This window comes from Pipistrellus kuhlii, unplaced genomic scaffold (genome assembly GCF_014108245.1).
Source record: "Pipistrellus kuhlii isolate mPipKuh1 unplaced genomic scaffold, mPipKuh1.p scaffold_m20_p_3, whole genome shotgun sequence".
Classification (NCBI taxonomy): domain Eukaryota; kingdom Metazoa; phylum Chordata; class Mammalia; order Chiroptera; family Vespertilionidae; genus Pipistrellus; species Pipistrellus kuhlii.
The window spans coordinates 38,424,318-38,449,520 of NW_023425529.1; the positions used below are offsets into that span (position 1 = coordinate 38,424,318).

General features: G+C 38.7%; 1 protein-coding gene across 2 annotated transcripts in view; it reads right to left on the bottom strand.

The window, feature by feature from the left end:
* Positions 1–8,100: 8,100 nt before the first annotated feature.
* Positions 8,101–25,203, bottom strand: part of NELL2 (neural EGFL like 2) — a 310,243-nt gene continuing 293,140 nt past the window's right edge. For both annotated transcript variants that reach the window (XM_045587932.1, XM_036457537.2), the window contains exons 18-21: positions 22,829–23,022; positions 20,831–21,007; positions 19,089–19,313; positions 8,101–8,822 (exon numbers count right to left, since the gene is read on the bottom strand). In XM_045587932.1, the coding sequence (XP_045443888.1) occupies positions 8,772–8,822; positions 19,089–19,313; positions 20,831–21,007; positions 22,829–23,022 (647 nt within the window). In that variant the 3' untranslated portion in view covers positions 8,101–8,771. The remainder of the gene's footprint in view (positions 8,823–19,088; positions 19,314–20,830; positions 21,008–22,828; positions 23,023–25,203) is intronic.

Genomic DNA, 25,203 nt, shown 5'->3' on the forward strand with positions numbered 1-25,203 from the left:
TATACATCTTCCTTTTTTTAATTTATTTTTTACTTAAACATTACTTCTGGCCTATAGGCTGTGGTCTCTGAGATTGTTTTTGAGATTTATGCTTGTTGCTGTACAGAGTTTGTATTTATATTTATACTCCAAAGTATTCCAAAAATATAAACATTTCACATTTTGTTTATCAGTGATCCTATTGATTGATAATTTAATGCTTTCTTTTGTTATGAAAAATAATGTTGTGCACATATCTTTTATATGTCTTTTTTTACATGTGTATGAGAATTTCTATAAATCAATGTTATTCAATAGAATTTCTACAATGAAAATATATCATTGCACTATCAAATGTTATAGCCACTAGCCATTTGGGCCCTTGAAACGTGTTCATGCAACTGAGGAACTAAATTGCAATTCCATTTTAATTATTTTAAATTTAAATAGCCGCTGGTGGCTATTGTATTGGACAGTGTATCTCTACATAATACACTGAGGGGCACATGCTGGGTCATAAGGGGTGTGCATCCTCAAATCCTTTTTTAAATTTAATTGAAAATTTTTTCCATCACTATTTATCCCCTTTATACACTTTTGCATCTCCACCCCCTCCATTCCCCACAGTTACCACACTGTTGTCCATGTCTATGAGTTCTCTTTTTTTCTTTTTTGCTCAATTCTCCCGCCATCCCCTCCTCCAACTCTCTCCCTATGAGCATCAGACTGGTCTTCCTGCTCTCTATCTATTAGCCTGTCTCTCTTTTGCTTAGAAGTTCAGTTTGTTCAGTAAATTCCACATAAGAGTGAAACTTATTGTCTTTCTCTGACTGGCTTATTTCACTTAGCATAATGTTCTCCAGGTCCATCCATGCTGTTGCAAAGGGTAGAATTTTCTTTCTTTTTATGGCAGAGTAGTATTCTATTGTGTAAATGTATCTAAGATTTTTTATTCACTCATATACTGATGGATGCTTGGGCTGCAAATTTAGATATTGCAAAACTGCACTCCACAGTTGTTTGGGAGCGTGTGTGATGTACAATCCCACTACTGGTGTGCTACTTCCTGTTGCTTCACATCCTCTCCCACAACTGGTGTTATCCTATTTTTTAATTCAGTCATCCCCCCACCCCCGAATATTATCATACTAGAGGCCTGGTGCATGAAATTTCTAAGGCATGGGAGGGGATCCCTAAGTCCAGCCTGCACCTTCTCACAATCTGGGACCCCTCAGAGGATGTCCAACTGTTGGTTTAGGCCCAATCCTGCAGGGCCTAAATTGGCAATCAGACATCCCTCTCAAAATCTGAGACTGCTGGCTCCTAACCACTCGCCTGCCTGCCTGATTGCCCCTAACCAGCTCTGCCTTGGCCCCTGCTGCCTTGGCTTCATCTAGAAGGATTTCCAGAATGATGTCCAGAAGGCCATTTTGCTGTCTGGTCTAATTAGTATATTATGCTTTTATTATTATAGATGAGAGTCCCAGTGCATGAATTCATGCATGGGTGGGGTCTGCCAAGCCTGGCCAGAATCAGGGCAGATCAGGATTGGGCCTGCCAGGAGGACTAGACTGTGGGAGGTTGGCCAGCCCACCTGATTGGGGCCAGATTAGGGCCAGGCCAGCTTGGGGAAGGGGCCATAGGAGATTGGGGGGCAGGCCCTGCCTCTGATTGGGGTGGGGGGGCTAATTGGGGGCAGGGCCAGCTATGGGGAGGAGCTGTGGGTGGTGGGCCAGCTGGCCCCACCCCCAAATGGTGTTGGGGAGCTGATTGGGGGTGGAACTGGCTGTGGGGAGGGGCTGTGGGCCCATCGGGGTGGTGGGGGTTGATCAGGGATGGGGCTGGCTATGGAAAGGTGATGTGGGGGTGGACCCCACCCCCTGTCAGGGTGGGAGGGGCAATCAGGGGCGGGGCTGGCCAGGGGAAGGGGCTTCAAGCTGATAAGGGTGGTGGGGGCCCAACGGAGTTGGGGCCAGCTATTCTGCCCTTAATCGGGGTGGGGGAGGCTGATCAGGGGCAGAGTGGGCTAGGGGGGAGGGGCTGCTAGAGGTTGGCTGGCCAATCCCACTCCCTGATCAAGCCAATTTGCTGGCCATAGTGGCACCATAGTGACTGACCATTGTGGTCCTTATGGCATTCTGGTAGCTGGCATTTTATATATATAGAAGGTTTTCATATAAACTTACTTGAGAGATCCCAAGCAAATTTTCATGTCTATTAGTTGTTTTGGGTTTTCTTTCTTGAGGAATACTTGGGTATGTCTTTAGCATTTTTCTATTAGATACTTGATTCTTATCTCCTTTTTAGGAGTTTTTAAATATATATTCTGGTAACTAATCTTTTGTGATGCCATACAATGCCATATATAATACTTTTCTAGTCTCTGGCCTGCATTTTCATATATTTCCTATTGTAGAATTTAACTGTAATTTTATTATATATGTTTTTTGAGTCTGTTTTAAAATATCTTGAAGTCAAAAAGCATTCTTCTAGCCCTGGACAGATGACTCAGTTGATTGAAGCATCATCCCGTACACCACATGTGTCAAACACACGGCCCGCGGGCCAAACCCGTCCCGCCAGGCCTTGCAATGTGGCCCGCACCGCGCTGTCATCACTGCACTCTGCTGCGTTTCCATCACAATGACAGTTTATGACTGTTCAGTAAACCATTCGGCCCGCGATTTAGGCTGGATTTTAGATTTTGGCCCCTTCTCCGATTGAGTTCGACACCCCTACCGTACACCAAAAGGTTGTGATTTGATTCTCAGTCAGGGCAAATATCTAGGTTGCAGGTTTAATACCCAGGCAGGGAGTGCATCTGAGACAACCAATTGATGTTTATTTCTGACATTGATGTTTCTTTCTCTAAAATCAATTAAGAAATACCTTTGTGTAAGGATTAAAACAAAAAAGCATTCTCCTAAAATTTCTTATAACTTTATTTTGCTTTTCATAATTAGGACTTTAACCTTTGAAGAATTGACTTATATGAAATACTTATGCATTTTTAAATTATATTTTATTGATTTCAGAGAGGAAGGGAGAGGGAGAGAGAGTGATAGGAACATCAGTGATGAAAGAGAATCACTGATCAATTGCCTCCTGCACAGCCCACACTGGGCATCAAGCACACAACCTGGGCATGTGTCCAGACAAAGAATTGAACCATTATCTCCTGGTTTATAGGTCGATGCTCTAGCACTGAGACACACTAGCTGGACTAATTATACATTTTTATATTTTTTTTCTTCCATAACCATTTCCACAGGTACTTCTTCACTGTAATCACTGAAACATTTCATGTATCCATAAGTGCATGGGATCATTTCTGAGGTCTTAATGCTAATACACACACACACACACACACACACACACACACACACACACACACATGCCTGTCATCTATCTTATTTGTTCCTATAGCAAAGAATCAATTCCTGTAGCTTTATACCATCTTGATATATGGTAGAACAAGTCTCCCTGCTCCCTAATATGACTCTTCAAAATAATCTGCTTTTCTATAATAGTTTAAGATTACCTTAAAATAACTTTTTCCCCTTATTAGAACTACTGGAGATAATTGACATTTTGATGATATTTAGTCTTCCTAATCATTTTTTCATGTAATTGGATCTTCTGTAATATTAAGCCCCTTTGACTCTCAGTTTTACCCTCATTATTACCATCCTAGTCCAAATCTTTAGTATCTTGTACAAAATTCTGCAGTATAAATCCATTTCCATACTCACCATCCTCCCAGCCCTTCCCTGACTCACCTGTCTATTCCCCGCACAGTGGCAGGAGTGCTCCTTTTTACTGTCAATCAGAGTATGCTGCAGCTATGCACAAACATCTCTAAAGACTCCTGTTTCACTGAGGATAAAAACAGGGGTCTCTCACCATGGCCTCGGGATGATGTGCTCACCAGCCACTCCTTTGACCACATCTTCTTTGAGTGTCACTGCTCACTTCACTCAAGTCGCATAAAACCATACTCCTATCTTAAACCTGTTCATACACTGCTTTCCTCTGCCTATAATTCTCTCCTTCCAGGTATGCAGATGGTTCACCCTTCACTTCACTCAAGTATCTGCTCCAATGTCACTTTATCTTAGAGAGGACTTCCTGCCCATCCTATCTAAACTGTCAGCCCTGTCCATGTTAACCCAACTTAACCACTATAGCCCAACTTAATTTTTATGGATAGCATTTACCCCCACCTGGCATGGCATCTGTCTATTTGTTAACTTTCTTCCCCCCATCAGGATATGAACTCCATGAGAAGTGCTTATGCTTTGTTCCTGCTTTATTTGCTGCAGTACCTGGGCGCTCCAGCACTAAGTGTACTGACTGCTGCAAGGAAATCAGCTCATTGTGTAAGCTCCTCACATGGTGCCTACAACAGCTCCTAGTACATGGTAGGTCCTCAAAAAATACCTGTTCAATGAGGTTTGATATTTTTCTCCGTAAGGCCATGCATTTCTCTTGATAGAGTTATTCCTGGATTCCTCATGTATACTTTAGAAATTTCCATTTTCTATATTTTTCCTATTTAGAGTTCTGTTTTTATGGAAAAGAAAGAAAATTGCTCAACAATTGACATCATCTCTACTCCTACATTATAGTCACACTCATTCCAGAGTGTTATTTTAAAACAACTAACCCTGAAGATAAATAGGAAAGCATGTTTTAAATGTAATGTTTTGGTGGTGATAGTAATATGTCATTTTTCATACACAATAAAAGAGAATTTCAGAATCTGTTGTGCAAACTGTCTCAATGAAAGAATTTGATCCCAGTAAAAAGACATGAGGTTTGGAAGAGCCGCCCCAGCTTCCTGGCCAGTACAAGGTACACAGGAAAATGCAACTCAGATGGTCATATTAAAATCTCCCCAAATGGTCCTATTCTTGGACAATTTAGTTTGCTACAGTTCCAGAGCCACTACAGTTCAAAGCATTCCTGCCTTTCTACCGGCAGGTCTATTAAGTAAGGGCAATTACTCTGCAAGGAGGTGACAAATCCTTTATGGAAGATATTGAATTCTAGGTCAGAAAACAGTACATTGTCATGAAAGGTCAGGAAGAACACAATGAGCCAACCTCACTGTACGGGACCACCGCAAAGGGGAGCATCAGGCTCCACAGTGAATGCGGGCATACAGAGCACAGCGTTCACTTACTGCCTTCGGCATCCTTTCGGCAGGACTCTCTCAGAGCTCAGTCTACTGCTGCATCACTAATGTTCACATTTGAAAACCTAAGGTTTGCTAAAAGAAAAAGAAAAGAAAAAGCTGTTCTCGTGTTAGAGCACCAGGACTTGAAGGTGCTGCTGACCTTCAGAGGAATTCCTAAGTAGGCAGCAATGTTGACTTTGATAGCTGAGGTAATGCTTAGTGAATTGAAGCTTATTTTTTATTCAGCACATGTCACCTCAGCATTGTTCAACTGGATAACCTCTGCTACTCCAGTACTCAGAGTGTTGATTGCTGTTTTAGAGCTGTAATATACCGTTCATTATGTGTGTGTGTGTGATATATATATAATTGATGGAGAGATATAGATATCAATGATGAAATAGATAATTGATATGCTGCCTCCTACATGGCCTCTACTGGGGATTGAGCCCACAACCCAAGAATATGCTGACTGGGAATGGAACCTTGACCTCCTGACTCATAGGTCAATGCTCAACTACCGAGCCATATCGGCCAGGCCCGTTAATTTTTTAAAGGAAATTATAGGGGATCTCAACTTTGGTTATAGTTAACCAAGTTATTGGGGGAATGAATGGAGATCCATGATATTGCAGTGTAATCAGACAAATCCATCATTCTCTTTATCAGTGCAAAAGGTAAAGGGAAGAAGCAATATGGCAGTCTTTTGAAAGAGACACATGGGTTACCATATATGAATTATCAAAGAATCACAATACAATGTTTTTGTGCCTTTTTATTCAGAGAGGGAAATAAAGGAAACATAATAAACACTGTCTCAACCAAGGGCTGCTCTTAAAAGAGCCAAGTACCCTCAAATTAAATTCATGCTTCTTAGCTCTCATTTTCCCATAACACTGGCATAATTCAACCATGGCATTTTGCCAATTACCTCCAGAGTAAAAAATAGGGTACTAACCACCTCTTTTTCAAGGAACAAAGTTTTTAAGAAGCAATTGATTACTCCTTGTCGGGATAAACAGTAATTCTCCCAGGAATCTATTATTTATGGGATAAATCTTGAAGGGAAAAAAATTCAATCTAAGCATATTTATTGCTTTAATGGTCCTTCGAAGAACATAATCCTATATTCTTCTTTCTCTTTTCTTCTCAGTGTTATGAGAGTTTATTTTCTTTTAGCAGTCTATAGAAATAAAGGTCTGCAAACCACAAAAGTGCTCAGAGCCTTACAAAGATTTATAACGCACTGATAATATGCAATTTCAACCTTACTTCTTCTTTCAAAAGGCATATATATCTATATGAATATATATAACTATATGGATGTAGATAATGAATGTGTGTGTGTTTGTGTACTATTTCTTGATCCCCTCATAAATGTAAACATATATTAATTTTAGGAAAATTTAATATGAAATTTCAAACCTATATGCAAAAATAATAATCACATGGGAAAACTTTAAATTAATACCCTCTTGGAGAGTATTGCTATTTACCATAGTAAATAACAGGTGATAAAATAAATCTTACACTCTGCTGAAATTTAAAATTTTTATATATAAAAAGGCTGAAGAAAAAATTCAGTTATGATAAATTTAGGGAATATAGAGACATTTTTTAGTTCACACATTCAATGACTATTATACATGCCAAAGTATTAAGATATTTATAAATTATCCTTCAGTTCAGCTCATGTCAGATTGTTCCCATAGCAATGAAGAAGGGATAGTTAAAGGTTACTTTACCATTTCTATAGCTTGGGTTTGTCATATCCTATCCATTTCCATTAAAGAAAAATTCTCTCCCATCTGGTGTGGCTCAGTGGTTGAGTGTTGAACTATAAAATAGGAGGTCACAGTTCGATTCCTGGGCAGTGCACAGCCTGGGTGTCAGGCTCCATCCCCAGTAAGAGGCATACAGGAGGCAGCCAATGTTTCTCTCTCTCTCTCTCTCTCTCTCTCTCTCTCTCTCTCTCTCTCTCTCTCTCTCTCTCTCTCTCTCCCTCTTTCCCCTTCCTCTCCCTTCTTCTCTGAAATCAATAAAAATATATTTTAAAAGAAAAAATCTATGCTACTAAAATTTAATTTGATAATATTTTTATTTCCTTTCAACCTAAAGCAATACATGAATAGGGCAATATTGTGTATCAGGCAGTTTACTTCTTTCTTCCTGAGATTCTAGTACATCAACAATTTAACATGTAATATAATAATTCCTCCTCACATTGGGATTCTTTACATTTTTATATTCAAGTGTGAATGACCAATTCTTGAAGACCTTCCCAACCCTCTCCTCTCCCCTCCTCCCCTCCTTTTTTCCTCCCCTCTTCTCCTGTGTGTATCAGTTAGAGTCCTGGCAGGAAGCAGATGTCAGACTCAAACATGCCAATTTACCAGAGTTTAACAAAAGGACCATTTGTAAAGATGTGACAGAAAATAAGAAACCAACAGGAAATAGAGCAGGTACCTCCTGAGGACAAAAACGGCCAGCCTTGTTCTGATCCCTAAGCAACAGGAAGCAAATGGAAGTGATCAGACCCGGAAGAGGGCAGCTGAATAAAGAGGGGCACCTGTCAGGGGGTGCCGCCTTCAGTAAGGTGACACAGCTACTCATGAGAGTGATCTGACGGGAAGACAGCCTGCAGACTAAATACCCAGACTTGACCTCCCACCAGTGGTCTTCCCTGGTCAAACCAAACTAGGATCCAGAGGACAAAAGAACTTATTCATATGGTCTCGACAGATCAGGGCAGAAAAGATGACCAGAGAAGTAGAATAAAGTCATTCATTCCACCCCTACAGAGGTGTATAAGTTAGTGAAAATCACCTTTCAGTTTGCAAATGGCATGGTGGGAGATTCATCAGCAGAACTAGAGAGCAATCTGTATGTTAACGAATCCGTGCGAAAAAGGCACACGTTAAACAAGACACTGGGACACATGATAAGGTAAGAGAAATATTTATTTACTTCCGCACAAGAACGAGCTTATACTGAACAAATTCAACCAAATAATATGAAGTGCATTAAAACAAGGAAATAGGGATGACTTTTCCTGTTAGAAAATATTAAGTAACCATGCCTGTGCATTATTTTTATCATTACAATAACTTGTGTCAGGTTGCTTTTCATAGTGTATACTGTACATAACACGTTATAGCTTCTTGCTTTTGCTTCTGAAAATATAATTCATTCACTGCCTGGCATTTTATTTTTGGCAGTGAGGACCCTAACTGATTCATGAAGATTCTGATCTAGAGAAACATTTTCTGCACCAGTGAAGCTAGAGGCTTTCAGAGCTCTGCCAGGTCCAAGCTGCATACCCAGGGGTCATGAAGTCACGGTGTGTGTTCCATACCCATTCTTCCACACGGTGATGTCAGACACAGCAGAGACAGAATTCTGGCCTAGTTTTGCCCCAAGAATTTTCCTTTTGTGATTTTTCTCAAGCTCCACAAATTTCATAATTGAAAGTTCACTCAGCTATTAACAAAGCTGTACTTAGCTGCCCTCAAATCATCCACGTTAAGGTTTAACTTTTTTATTTTTTTATTTTTTTGGTCTTTTTAATGAAAGAACATTCTTTGAACAGCAAGCTCCCGTGAGACAGTCAACTTCACAGTTCCTGAAGGCACTGTGGATCCACTGAGCAACAGATGTGGCCATTCTAAAAAAGGGGGGAGGGGGAGAGAAAGCACAATATGAATGTTTAAGCCATTAGTAAATGCTCACACTTATTGATTGGTAGACACAAACATAATTTTATGCTTTATTTATTATTTCTGTACCACTAGAAGTTCAATGGCCCAATCATTTTCCATGTATGTACTATAGTAGAACTATCGATAATTATATCCAGTTACTTGTGGCAAATTATAGGCTAGCTTTATTTACCCCAGGGCATTCCTCTCAGGTCACATTTATCCTTTTACTTATTTACTAGAGTTCCATTGCACAAGATTCATGCACTGGAGGTGGGGGGCCCTCAGCCCCGCCTGCGCCCTCTCATAGTCCGGGACCCCTCGCTCCTTACAGCCTGCCTGCAGCAAGGGGGGATAGGGTCCTACAACCTTTGCTGTTCTCGCCAACTGTGAGCCTGGCTTCTGGCTGAACGGCACTCAACCTGTGGGAGCGCACTGACCACTAGGGGGCAGCTCCTGCATTGAGTGTCTCCCCCTGGTGGTCAGCGTGCATCATAGCAACTGGTTGTTCTGCTTTTTGGTCGATTTGCTTATTAGCCTTTTATTTCATAGGATTCACAAAATAGGTATTGGTATCTAGAGCCCTAGATATACTGAAGAATAAAGCAGACATGCTCACTACCTTCACAGGGCAGGGTTTCTAGTTTTCTGAGGGGGAAGGAAACTACTAAGTACCAAGCAAGTATACAATAAAAAGTTATGAACAGTGCTAGAAAAGAAACAATCTAGCTGGTACCATGAGAGTGATTCAAGATTAGCTACTAAATTGGGTGGTGAGGGGAGACTTCTCTGTATAAGTGATATTTAAGCCAGGACCTCAAGACAGCTATGTGAAAAGGTAGGCCAAAAGCACAGGGAATGCAATGAATAAAAGCTTTGACGTGAAAATTTCTGTGTAGGTAAGAAACTGAAAAAGCCCTGGGTGAGAATTTTAAACTGGTGAAGAAAACAATATAGAAATGAAGTTAGAAAAATGGGCAAGGCAAGGAAGGACCAAAATGCTTAATTAGTTTTTATAACAAAACTAGAGGCTCAGTGTACAAAATTTGTGCACAGAGTGGGGGTGTGTCTCTCAGCCCAGCCAGCACCCTCTCCAATCTGGGACTCCTTATAATATAATAATAATGTAGTATATTATAAAACAGAAAAAAATCCTATCTTATTCTTTTTATTTAATTTTTTTTTCAATTACAGTTGACATACAATATTATATTAGCTTCAGGTGTACAAGTCAGTGATTAGACATTATATAACTTCCTAAGTCATCCTGATAAATCTCATACCCATCTGACACCATACATAGTTATTACAATAGTAATATAACTATATTCCATATGCTGTACTTTACAGCACCATGACTATTTTGCATCCACCAATTTGTACTCCTTGAGAGCTTGTTTGGAGCTTCTAGCAGAGAGGCACCTTGACTGAAGACTGTCAGGTCCTCTCCTCTGGGGTGAAGGTCATCCTTTTTTACTATGAAGCATGCAGCTTAGGGAGGGATGCACATGGACTGGTGAGGGAGGAGGAAGACACCAGCCTAGCCAGCCAGATCAGCCGAATCAACCCTTGCAATCAATGGGTTGACAGATGTCACAGCCAGATCACTCTCACATCTCAATTTGTACTTCTAAATCCCTTCACCTTTTTCACCCAGCCTCCCTCACTCCCATCCCATCTGGCAACCATCAGTTTGTTCCCTTATCTATGAGTCTGTTTCTATTCTATTCATTTGTGTAGTTTGTTTTTTAGATTCCACATATAAGTGAAATCATATGGTAACTATCTTTCTCTCTCTCACTTATTTCATTTAGCATGATTCACTCTAGGTCTACCCACATGATCCCAAATGCTTAAGATTTCATTCTTTTTTTATGGCTAACAAACAGATAAATGGATTTTTAAAAATTGTGGTACATATACACGATGGAATTGTAGCTTATTTTTTAAATTCCTTGCACCTCAACTAGCTAACAAACAATGATGATTAACACTGCCACTTCAATTGTAAAGTAATAATATCCCTCTACTGCATCAGCGCATACTCTGTCAGACACTTTGCCAAGCACTTCAAACACGTTGCCAACCTCGCAGCATCCCCAGTAGGTTCACTATTAATAGATGTTTAAGATTCAGAAGCTGAAGTTTAGAAAGCTTAAATATCATATCCAACATCACACAGTTAATAAATGGGATAGCTGAAATAGAAATTCAGGTTACTCTGACTCTAAAACTCATCCTCTAGTCGATATTTTCTCTCAAGAATTGACTATAGAGCACTGAAAATGTATTATACCTTACTATGATAAAATCAAAAGTGTCTGTTCCTGCAAGATAAAAAGTAGGAAGGTTTTTGATATTTTAGGCTTTGTTGAAGCACCAAATGAGGAAAAATCCAGTATTTATCCAAGAAGATTATCCATTTCACCTCATCATCTCCCTAAGCAGAGCTCTTTTTTTTTTTCCCCCCCCACACCAAGAAACCTACAGGGCCGCTTCATTAAGCAGAGCTCTTATTCTCACAGCAAGAGAGAGTCTCAGCCATCTTTTGAGTCTCTAGTGGCATTATGAAGCCTTGTCATCGTGGTCAGAGGAAGAGGCTTTTTGACCATAACCTGGTTACATGCCCTTTCCCAACCCAGTGACCCAATAAAAGGAGGGTTGTCCTAGGGCCTGAGAGTATCAGTTTCTAAAAGTGTGTGGCTTTTGAGCTTTTGACATTGAGTTAGGGATTTTCTAGAACCTTTTGCCATTGAGTGTGAACATAGCATTAGAATCCTATACTAAAGAAACCATTGCTATGGTTGTCACAAACATGTTTTTAAAAAGGGTCTTTATATTTTTCAAAATTTCCAGGAATATTTTTCTTATTCCATATCAATATATTCTGCTATAACAAGATATTCTTCAAACCATATCACTGGACTCTCATCAAGTTCATACATGAAGAATAGTAATTATGTTAATAAAATATCCCATGGAGGTTCTGGTTTCTGTAATGGCATAGTTGCTTATAAAAGACTAACCCTCTGATAGGTAACTATAAAGTCTACAAAAATATAAAAATAACTATTTGAAGCAATGGAGCGTGACAAATATCAGGCAGACACAGAGGGCTTCAATCTTTGAAAGGAGGGAAATGTACTGTGAGAGATTTATTTTTGCTTGGCATTTCCCCATAGGGTTCTGCCTGGACTGTGTCTTACGATAGCTGTGACTCACTCAAAAAGCCACCATCTGATAGGCCCCAGAAGCCAGAGAATAATTTTTAGGGCTGTTGGAATACCTGGAAATTCAAGAGAAAATATTTAGAAAAAAGGCATCAGAATATGAACTTCCCTCAAACCTTTGGCTGATTTTGGGTGTCTGAGAAGACTAAATAAATAGTCATAGTTTGAAGGTTGAAAGATTTGAGCAGAAATTTCAGGTGCTGATTTATCAACAAGCCAGGCTTTCTATTAAAAGCCCACAAGGGCCATGATAGGAGCAAACAATGTTTCGTGATTAAGAGATTCAATTTAGAACACGGTAAATCTGGATTAGTTCCACTTATCCAGTATAAATCCAAGCTTCCTTAAATGCAAGGTGACTGGCTAGTAGTTTGCAACTCGCTAAAACAAAAACAGTCTTTGGAGGAAACTAATAGAACATAAGTTCTATAACATAAATTATCCATGATTTCCAATAAGCCTCAGCAATTATTAGACATGTAAAGAAAAATGGGAAAAGGTGACTCCTAATTAAGAGAAAAAGTTGTAAATAGAAATTACTTAAAGATAATCCAGATGGTCTAATTAGCAGGCAAAGACTGGAAAGTATCTATTATAAATGTCTCTTATAAAGATGGTCATAATGAAAAAAACACACATGGTAAATCTTATCAGAGAAATGAACCTTTAAATAGAATTAAATGGACATTTTAAAACTTTACAGTGCAATATCTGAAATAAGTGAAAAATCTGAAATACTGGATGCATTTAACAGGTTATAAATGACAAAAGGAATGTCATAAAATTTGAAGACTAAACAGTAGAAATTATCTAGTCCCTAAAACAAAGATAAAAATATCTAAATAAATATAGACCCTCAGTGACCTTCAGGATAGTCTTAAGCCAGATAACCCCAGAAGAATAAAAGGGAGAATATGTGGCAGACAAAATATGCAATTTCCAAAATATATAAAGAACTCATAAAATTCAACACCAAACAACTCAATCAAAGAGTGGGCTGAGGACCTGAAAATACACCTCTCCCAAGAAGACATTTGAACATCCCATAGATATATGAAAAAAATGTTCAACCTCACTAGCAATTAGGACAGTATAAATCAAAGTACAATGAGATAACATCTCACATAACAAGACAAGCAATAACAAGTGTTGGAGAGGTTGTGGGGGGAAAAAGGGAACCCTCATGCACTGCTGGAGGGAATACAGACTGGTGTACACATTATGGAAAGCAGTCTGGCGATTCCTCAAAAAACTAAGAATAGAGCTACCTACCATATGACCTCTTCTGGGCATATACCTGGAAAACTCGAAATCATATATTTGCAAAGATATATGTTCATTGCAGCACTATCATAATGACCAAAACGTGGACACAACCAAATTGCCCTGTGATAGAGGCCTGAATAAAGAAGATGTGATACGTATATACAGTGGAATACTACCCAGCCATAAGAAAGGATGAAATAGCACCATCTGCAATAACGTGGATAGAACTTGAGAACATTATGCTAAGAACCATATGATTTCACTCATATGTGGGATATAAAACTGAAATTGGTGAACACAAACAACAGTGTGGTGTTCCCAGACCAAAGGGGATGAGGAGAGTAGGGACCTAAAATAAGGTGACAGGAGATTTGACTTTGGGTGGTGAGCACATGGTGCAATATACAGATCTTGTAACATAGAAACCCACACCTGAAACCTGTATGATTATGTGGACCAAAGCCTCCCCAATAAATCTATAATAATAAAAGTGTAATATGCTAATTAGTTCGGACATACTTCTGGATGACCTTCCAGACAAAGTCCAGGTTTTGAGGGAAGCCTGGGTCCCAGGTACCAGAGGAAAGTTGGAGCCAGCAGCTGGGGAAGGAAGGCCTACTCTTGAACAAATATCATGCTTTGGGCCTCTAGTTTAATAATAAAATCCTATATAATAAAAGCGTAATATGCAAATTGACCGAACGATGGAATGAAAGGCAGAACAGCCAGTCACTATGATGCACACTGACCACCAGAGGGCAGATACTCAAGACAGGTACTTCCCCCAGCCTGCAGGCCCCAGACCAGCCAAGAGGGGCACCAATCGCCCTGCCAGTCACCCCACAGATTGGTCCTGATCTTGGGCCAGGCCTAAGACCCTATCTTTGCATGAATTTCATGCACTGGGATTCCAGTAAAATAATCTATAATAATAAAAGTTGTAATATGCTAATTAGACCAGACAGCCAAACAACCTTCCGGATGATCTTCTGGATAAAGCTGGGACTGTGAGCACTGAAACCTGCCGCCATGGGGGCTGCGAGGACCGAGCCCCTTGCAAAAATTTTGTGCATTGGGCCTCTCGTAAATAAATAAAAAGGAAGTATTGCATACAGGAAAAAACACAAATGATAGCTGAAGCCTCATCAGAAAACATAGAGACCAGAAAGCAATAGAGAATCACCTTTGTGATGGGAACAAACTGTCAATTCTGAAGCCTAAATTTAGTAAAAAAAAAAAAAAAATAGCTTAAAAAATAAGACATTTTTAAATAAGTGTAAGAGAAAGAAACATCGATGTGAGAAAGACACACCAATTGTTTGCCTCTCTTCCATTCCCTGACCTGGGACAAGACAGCCTGCAATGGATTTATGCGCCCTTGATAAAAATTGATCCTGCCACTTTTCAATCCATAGGCCAACACTCTAACTACTGAACCAAAATGGCTAGTGCTAACCATTTTTTGATTGGGCATTTTGATTTCATCCTTGATTCTACATAACAAGGCTATCAGGTGAATATTCTCATGCATATAGCTTGTTGCATACTTTAGATTATTTCTTTAGTTTTGATTCACAAAACTGGTATTAATAGGCAAAAGATAGTTGTGTGGGAAGAGGGAGCTGGCAAAGAGATGTATGTGTGGATTGTTGACCTGTATTTTTCAATGTCCCTAACAGTGCCTAAGAATTACAATGGCAGTCTGATTCCAGTACATCTCTGTCAGCACTGGAAATCACTGTGACATTTTTTTTATGGGAAAATAATGATTCATTATTTTAGTTTACTTTGGTTTCAACTATTTAAAGGTCAAAAGATTTCATTTTTAATATCTCTATTTTTTAATGAATTGTTTATTCATCCATTGCTGATTTATTTATGGGAAAATTTACTAATTTTTATGTTTTAACCTAATAAAGAAATCATATCTGCTGAAAATATTTTTCCAGACTCCAGTTTTAACTTTCTATTTTTGCTAAATTTGTTTATCTGCAGAAGCCCTAACTTTTCTTTGAGTTATATTTTATCACTTAGAAGTTAGCAAAGAAATTTCCCTTCTACAATTTTGATAAATATTTAATCATATTTTGTTTAGACTTCCATTTAATATTTAATATTTCTTCCACACATAATTTGTTTTGATATACAACATAATAGCATATAAAATAACTTTCCTAAAATTGTTGTTCAGTCACTCAACTATGTATAGAATACTCATTTCTTTCTCTATTAATTTTCTAAGCTCTCCTGATCATCTCTTAAAGTCTTCATTATAGTGCTGCCTACTTATGGGATATTTGTTTCCATAGACAGATCTAGTTATCTATTCCAATGTTATTACAGAGGTCCACCTTCAAAACTTTAAGTTTGCTGCTTCTGATAGATGAAGGCAACATCTAGGAAGTTAGGAAGTTCATTCTTATACCTCTATTTTTTTTTCTAATATCTCAATAATTTTAGTATTACACCTAGATTCTCCCTAAAAGTTAAAAGTACCTTCCTGGTTTATCATTTCCAAAGTGTCCTGCTCAGTGTTTATTTATTAGAGGAAATGACCCTCTAATCTCTTCTCTCTCTCTTTTTTCTCAAGGATACAGCTCTTTTTTGTTTGGAATTCAAAACATAATTGCCTAAAAGCACACTGACCCATCCTGACCCATCCTAGGATAGGCATTAATTAGATTTAGGAAAGGCAACTTTAGTAACTCATTTTTGACCCAGGAATTAAACTTCTGAGTGGAGAAAACAGTTTTTAACCTAATTAATTTTGAAGAGATTTTTAAACGGAGAAGGGAAACATTGTTCCCTATTCCATCCCACTAACTCCTAACTCCTCAGGTCTCATCTCCAATGTCACTTCCTTAGAAAGTAACTGTTTCACGTGTTCTACAGCCTCTCAGCCCAGTGCCCCCTTTCTTCAGAGCATCCATCATAGTTTTTAATGTCTTTATCTGTCTCGTGACTTAATTAATGTCCATTTATTCCACTATCAACAATAACAGTCAATATTTATTGAGTGTTTACTCTGATTCCAGACACTGCATTCACCTCCAGACCTGTCCTATCCAATGGAAGGCTGAGTGATGACAGACGTTCTCGATATGTGCTGTCTAAAATGATGGCCACCAGCCACACGAGGCTATTAAGCAGTTGAAATGTGGCTAGATGACTGAGAAGTTGAATTTTAATTTATTTCATTTTACTTAAGTTACATAGCCACATGTAACTACTGACTACGGTATTAGACAGACAGCTCTAAACAATAACAAGTTAGGCAATATGCTGAAACCAGTTTGGCTCAGTGGATAGAGCATCGCCCTGTGCACTGAAAGGTCCCAGGTTTGATTCCGGTCAAGGGCATGTACCTTGGTTGCGGGTACATCCCCAGTGGGGGGTTGTGCAAGAGGCAGCTAATCAATGTTTCTCTTTCATTGATGTTTCTAACTCTCTATCCCTCTCTCTTCCTCTCTCTGAAAAAAATCAATAAAATATATATATTTTAAAAGAAATTAGGCAATAATTTCCAGGAATGATCATGTCTGTATTTGTTTATCATTCTAGCCCTACTACTAGCACAATACCCCATGCAAGTTATATCTATTGAATTAAATTAATAACCCAGAGGAGGGTAGGTAAGTAAAAACGGTGCCCTGAAAACACCAAATTATAAAGAATGCTCACCTCCAGCACAATATCTGGAGGCTGTTTTACATAAATTTTATTTTTAAAAGAACACAAACTAAATAAAATAAAAATAAGTATTTGGGATAAATTTGGTAAAGTTGAACACTTATATTCTTGCAACTCATATTTAATAAGAAGGGAAAAGGAAAACAGCATGAATTAGTAACTTCTGGGAATCAGCACTTAACTGACAAAAATGAGTTTAATGCCAAAATACATTTCTTGAATACATTCTTACCATGAGCCAAAAAAAATCTTAGTAGTTGTTTATAAGGCAGTGAATGACAAGCTCATTCATGCTCTTTGCCTCAGAAACACGTTTTTTTCTGCCTATTCCTGAATGGATTTTTCTTATTGGAAGCACCTGTCTGAGCCATATTTATGTGTTTTTCTCTCTCTATCTAGTATACATTTTTGTTGTCATTTCTCAGAACAATAATCTAACAGATTAAGAGAATAAGGGGACTCAATCTATTTGGTAATTACATGTCAGAATGTATTTCCCTATTGGTCATTAATGCTTAAGTTTCTAGATATGAACTGTTAAATGTACTCATATTACATATATATATATATATATATATATATATATATATATATATATATATATGTGTGTGTGTGTGTGTGTGTGTGTGTGTGTGTGTGTGTGTATACTGCCAATACCGGTTTGGCTCAGTGGATAGAGCGTCGGTCTGAGGACTGAAAGGTCCCAGGTTCAATTCTGGTCAAGGGCATATACATTGGTTGCAGACACATCCCCAGTGGGGGGTGTGCAGGAGGCAGCTGGTCAATGATTCTCTCATTGACATTTCTAGCTATCTATCTCTCTCCCTTCCTCTCTGTGAAAAATCAATAAAATATATATTAAATAAATAAATAAATAAATAAATAAATAAATAAATAAATAAAATAAACTGCATTGCATATATATTATTAGTAACTTTTTAGCTGTAGTAACTTTCAAATTGGACAATGTACCTTCAGAAAACAGCATTAAATGTTCACTCAGAAAGCTCTGCTTGATTGACAAATTGTGTGATTGAAAGAGCTAGAAATTTGGGGATAAAATAGACAATAATTTCTCCAGACTTAATGCATTTTACATTTCTTTGTCCTGTGACATCAGGCCACGCTAGAGAGAATTTGTACTAAGTGAATCTGAATTAAATTGCTCTATGAAAAATTATTTTTAAATGGAAATAGTCACTTCAACAACCAGAATGGTTGTAGATAATCTGACTGTGCTACGCCAAGAAAAATCAGACATCTTTGCTTTCTTGTCACTATTAAGCCTTCTAGATTTTTTACTTAGTCTTAGTGTTCATTCCAAAATTATGACTACGAAGATCAATGACTTCTAAATCAAATGTCTGTACAACCATCAGAGAAGAATGCTTCCACGTTTGTCACCATCTATGCGCTCTACAGACCATGTCTGCATCCTCTGCATGTTTGCTCCTACAGAAGAAACACAACGCTCTCTTTCCTTATGATAAGAAGGGAAATCTTTGTAAGGATTTTTGTCCAGCTGTAGGAATAAAACACGGTAAATAACAGATCTTAAAATAACAGCTCAATGTAACTAATCACCACAAACCAAGAAATATGCCCATTTTGCCTTATTGATTTCCACTTTGGAAAATGCAATATATCTGCTTTGTTGATACATCTTACGAACATCATAAAAGGACCAGATAAAAATCGGTAAAATAATGTGTTCTAGTATGAAAGAAGTAACATGAGGTTTGGTGTTGTAGGGTGTTTTTGTTTGTTTGTTTTTGTTTTTAAGTGTGTGTGCAGTTAGATACTTTAGGACAATTTAAGTAGGTGGTTTCTGTTCTGGTTGTTCTTTCTGTGCCTCCTGCTCCAGGACCGTGTATCCTTGAAGGATGCACAGGACCTTCATCCTTGGAACTAACAAAGCTGATTCCACCTCTCCTGGAACAGCAAATAGGAAATGGAATAGTCCCCTTGGCCAGGCTATGCCATTCCTGTCTCTGAGCTTGGGGCGCAGCTGGCCAGGAGCTCCCTGCCGGGAGGGAATGGCCTTACCTTGCACTGGCAGAGAGTGCACTCCGTGCCATGTTTGATCCACGAGGAGCCAGTGAAGCGCACCACGTTCACCTCGTCCAGGCAGGTTTTGGTGATGTCATTGCGAATGGTGTCGGCTTGGCAAGGGTCGGTGACACAGCGCGGGCAGCACTCACCCTCTGGGAGCACGCTGAATTCACATTCCACCTCTGGGCAAGGCAGGGGCCAGCAATCCACTTCCCCTTGCTGCAAGGAAAGCAGAGGTGCCAGGGCGGAGGGGCAGGGGCGGCGGGCAGAGGAGGAGGCAGGAGGGAGGGAGGCAGCATGGTGTTTACTGAACACACAATTGACCTGAGGACATGTATGCTCTGACCTCCCTGGCCCAGCATCGTGCACTCAGCGCCAGGAGGCCTGCCTGCAGCTGAATTTTAAACTGGCCTTCCTCCATTAAACAAGAACAACAATAAAACAAAACCAAAACCCATTCTCTTCAAACAATCAAATTTGCATGCCCCTATCTTCCCCATGAAAAAGGAGAACTATATATTATGGAAAAGGTTTTTATTAGATTTTTGCCTATGCCATTCTTTTTTAAAAAATTCTTTTGATATTTTTCCCCTCACTTCACATTTATTCCCTCCTGCATAAAAGAAAATGTTATTAATTTATGAGAAAATAAACTGAAATATGTAAGAAATATGACAGTTTTTCTTGTTTGTTTATATCTTTCTCGGTATGGAGGGGCCTAATTAGGAACTGGTTTTAGTTGTTTTTATTCCACCTGGGAAAGTTGTATGAATTGGTTCTTTCTTTCTAAAATATAGTTTGTACCTGTTTCTTATTTTCTCCATAATTCTGAATCTCCTGGTTTTGGAGATGAAAGCAGCCTTCAGGCACAGAAGCTGACCTTGTTCTCTCAATTGATTTTTTTGGAGTTGAAAGTATAAAAAGAAAGCACTACCTTAAAAATATCCTCACATAAATAGAAAGAAAACAATCCATAACTTATATGTAGCATCTGTGAAACTTTCTCCCATAAAGACACATAGACCAAAGTTTCCTTTTTCATTTGCACCACTAGAAAGAAACAAGAAATTTGATCAAGTGGAAAAAAAAAGTAAGACTGGTGTTTTCTTTATCATGTCTAGATTTTCTTTTTGACCTATCATTTCCAGTAGAAGTTTCATAAATATATATAGACATTCAATTCTAACATTCAAATAAGTATTTATAATATACCCATATTATGTCTAAAACCGGGTGCCACCAAAATAGCATTGACAGTAACCATCTTTAGAAGGAATAAGTGTTTTTTGTTTGTTTGTTTATTTTTTAAGTCTCAGTATGACTGATAGAAATGGATTAACAAAAGTTCCACTTGGAAACAAATGATTTTTTTCATGAATGCCACTGTTCAAAACAAGTATTTAGTGAGTGCATACTATATGCCATTTGGATCTGTTCTAATGCTGGAGCCTGAGTAAGTCTGCCCTGAATGAGACCGAGGAAGCTGGGAGAGTCTTTTCTTCCTTTGAGCTCCAGATATTCTCCGGAAAGACATGGTGCACCAAGTCTACCCCAGAGTTCCCTTCTCAGGTCCTGTCTGCATAGACATCTTCTTGTCCTCCTAACCAGGCTCACTTGTTGTAATTGCTGCCACTATGGCCAGGTGCTGCATACCGGTGGGTGGGGGAGGGCAAGGTTGCTTTCCTATTTAGAATCTGGGCCTAAACTCTTCCTGAACTTCTTGTGGTTAAACTCACCAAGCAGCGGCACTGCTGGCAATTCTGCACCCAGGTGTCTCCACTGTTGTACAGGGTTTCCCCGTTTTGATGGAGGCATTGACTGCTAAGCCTTGGATCACATTCAGGGCAGCAAAAAAGATCAACCGTGGGATTCTCACAGTCACAGACCATCCGTCGACACATTACAAATCCATTCTGTATCGGAAGGTAGAAAAGCATTTATCAAAGCCTCCATCTCTCGATATACTAACATATGTATATGCATGTCTGTGTACATACACACATATATAAACACACAGACATATATTACATTTATATATTATATATACATATATAAATCTTAGATGTTGATTTGAAAGTTGAGATAATTTGCACTGTTTATCCAATATAATTGATTTTCTTTAGAGTTCCCTTTTGTAGCTTACAGAAACTACTCATGCTGGAGAACTTTACATTTTCTTTCTACATACTATTTGAAGAAAATGAAATTTTCCAGAAATGTCCTGTATACAATAACAACCACCACATAACATGATCCTTATGTCTTTATAAATGTGTTTATATGTGTGTATGTATATCTTATATAATAAAGAAGTAAATACAAATTAGACCAGACATCCTTCTGGACAAAGCTGGAGCTGGAGGGAAGCCAGACCAAGTCCCAGGTGCCAGAAAGAAGCCGATGCCAGCAGCCAGGGGAAGGAAGGCCTACTCTTGCACAAATTTTGTGCATCAGGCCTCTAGTATATACTGTATGTAAACATATATTTACTTGCTTATGAGGATAGTAACTTGTATGCTAACTAAATTTTGTTTTGTGCTAGGCTATGTATATTTAGTAGCTAGTCAACAAGTCTTACATATTATTAAGTTTATGGAATATTTTAGACTTTATGTTTTTGTATAAACTCTTTTCAACTTCTTTTATAATAGTTAAGCCCTTGGTACATAGTATTATTCATTTAACTGAAGTTTGAGTCTTCATTATTAACTGGTTACATGTAACAGAACATCTATCTAAAACTAAAATATATCCCAAATAGGTATTTTTCACCCCTAGGTCATAGCATGTCCATTCTTGGCTTCATTTATGCATTCATTCAAATATGGTGTGACTATGTAAACAATAGCATAGTTAGCAACAAAATTTCATCAATGTGTGACAGATACACATATTGTGGCATTTGCATACAATAGAATACTATTCAACAATAAAAAGGAGCCGGGACTGGTTTGGCTCAATGGATAGATAGAGTGTCGGCTTGGGGACTGAAGGGCCCCGGGTTCGATTCCGGTCAAGGGCATGTACCTTGGTTGTGGGCATATCCCCAGTAGGGGGTGTGCAAGAGGCAGCTGATCGATGACTCTCTCTCATTGATGTTTCTAACTCTCTATCTCTCTCCCTTCCTCTCTGTACAAAAATCAATAAAATATATTTTTAAAAAATAAATAAAAAGGAATAGTTTACTGATATATGTCATGAATACAAATGAATGTCAAAAACATAAAGCTGAGAGAAAGAAGCCAAACACAGAGGAGTATACACTATACTAGAGGTCTGGTGCACAAATTCATGTGCAGGTGGTTGGCTGGTTGGTTCTTCCCCCAATCAAGGTGGGAGGTTCTTCCAAGGGGAGGAACTATAGGCAGTTGGCTGGTTGGCTCCATCCCCAATTGGGGTAGGGAGGCTATCCGGGGTGGAACCATGGGCAGTTGGCTGGCCAGTCCACCCCCAGGTTGAACTCCTGGTGGAACTCCCGGTCAAGGAGACAATTTGCATATTAGCCTTTCATTATATAGGATGGTTCCATTCACATGAGGTGTTTGCTTGGGGCTAGGTATATGGGACTAACTAAGAAAGGACAGAGGTAACTGGGGAGATGAAAACATTCTACTAATACTAACGGTGGCTATATGGACATATGAATTTTTCTAAGTTCATTAAGCTGTTCACTTGGAATCTATGCACATTACACCTCAATAGAAATGATGGAAAAAAAATTTATTGATACTAACCTGACATGAGCACACAGAGCACCGGTCATTTTCCAACACCCAAATCTGACCGTTGTGCTTAATTTTTCCATCGTGGATGCAGTCCCCTGTACAATTCTTTCCATGAGGACACCGACAATCGTATCCACCATCCAAGTTAAAGCAAATGGTATCGTTGGTGCAGCTGTGTCTGCCGGTCCCACACTCATCGATATCTATGGCCAAGAAAAGGCAGCAGGCCCTGTGCTTAGAATATGCTCAGTTCCAACCACGGCAGTCAGGCTAGTTGTGTCCTGACATGAAGCAGGCATTCATTTTCATCTTACTGGCATGCACGTCCTATTCAATGCTGACTAAAGCAATGCTCATCAGCGAGGGATTTCACAGGAAACTATTGTCATGCTTGATTTCGAACACCAAGTAACCTTGCTTACATTTTTTACTTTTATATCTGTGTAAATACCATTGGGCTTTATGAAACAATGTTTTTTGAAAGCTAAGAATAGGACTCACTTTATCACAGGTGGCAGTGAAATTCTAAAAGTGCCTATGATTTTTCATTGAGGAAACCATTCTCAGTGTTTACATGGTACCTACAGAAAACCCTTTCTGAGTGGGAGATAAAATGTCAGGGAAAGCCTGAGGCATTTTATTCAATTTCAAGCCCTATTCACACAGCCATGTCTCCCACATATAAGCTCTTTTCAGCATTCTGCTTAGGTGTTCTTCCCTTACAGTCTAGGAATTTCCACATTGTCCTTATCCTTTCTCTTCGCCCACAGAAGGGCAAGGCACCATCAACAATTAGCATGTCTCTCACAAAGGATCCACCACTTGTTAACTTTTCCATTTCAGATGATCACTTCATCTCCTGCCTGACTCAATTGGCAACTGCCCCTTCTTCCCCCGACCTCACCTAGTCCATGGCAATCACAGCCTAAGGCATTTTCATACAGATGGAAAGAAAGCATCGTGACCCACAGATCAGGGCCACAGGAGAGACATGATTCCTTTTATTTATCCCCACAATTTAAAGGTCACAAGCCAAAATACATTTCAGGGATATAGTATGAGTGGCAGTAAGCAATTATTTCCCATTTCATCTGTTTCCTCTGAGAAAAGGTCCAGAAAGAAAGAATTAAATCATAACAGGGAAAGTAGGCTAGAGAGAAGATGGAATGTATAGCTCTTAAGTAGGAGGAATATACACTGATTTTCCTTCAAATTTTTAAAAACAGTCTTTAGTAAATATCTTAAGTGGTTTGATTTCAATAATATTAGGGACATGGACTAGTCAACATTATAGTTTAGCCATATTTAAAATCTTAAATACTTCAGTTCTGTTATATATGCAACCCTGAAAATAAGCCACATGATATATTCTGCTCTGTATAATTTTTTTATTAGCTCCCATCTCAAGAAAACCTATGAATTGAGACAATGGCTGAAATATTTTTTATTATAACTACAATGAACTGTTATTATTATTAGAATGATTTGCCATGGATAATATTGCTTATAATTATAGAGGCATGGTGCACAAAAATTTGTGCACTGAGCGGGGTGGCCCTCAGCCCAGCTGACCCCTCTCACAGTCTGGGAGCCCTCAGGAGATGTCCTACTGATGGCTTCGGCCAACTTGCCACAGTCAGGCTAAGCAGAGGAAAGTGCCACCCTCATCATCCCACCATAGCTGTTTGCCCTCGGCCCTCCGAGCCACCACAGCTTTATCTGAAGGACATTTGGCTGTCCAGTCTAATTAGCATATTATGCTTTTATTATTATAGATGATCACAAGGAGCACTATTAGCCAGTATGAGGATACTTTAAAATATTTTTAAAGTACACTGATTAATATATATTTTTTCAGAGCAGATAAAATTTTCTCTTGATAATGGAAATAAAAAAATCTAAAATAGCTCTATATTTGTTCTATTCAGAATAATAAGGTATATCTTATAAGTTGATCTTCATCTTTCATGAAATACTTTTTATAATTAGGAATTATAGTAAGCAGGATAAACATTAACCATAGTTATTTGGTCTATTTGAACACAAATTCTACAAAAACCTCTTACTACATATCGCTTTAAATACACGCTCTTAACAACAATATTACATCAATGGCTACTGTCTGAATTTTTATAATATTTTCATTTTGCTTGACATTTAAAGTAAAAACTCTCATAAAAGGTAATGCTTTCTTCCCCTTCTGGGCAGAGAGAGACCTTGTATTTGCTGCAGAAGACAAAGAAGAGATATCCAGAGACATCCATGCTCTTAAATAAGGGACACTTACAATAATTTTTAAAAATAGACTAAAAGCTGTTCACAACAGTGGCTGGCATGCACTTGTCATACGTGGAGAAATGTGTAGGCAGAAACATCATAATGGA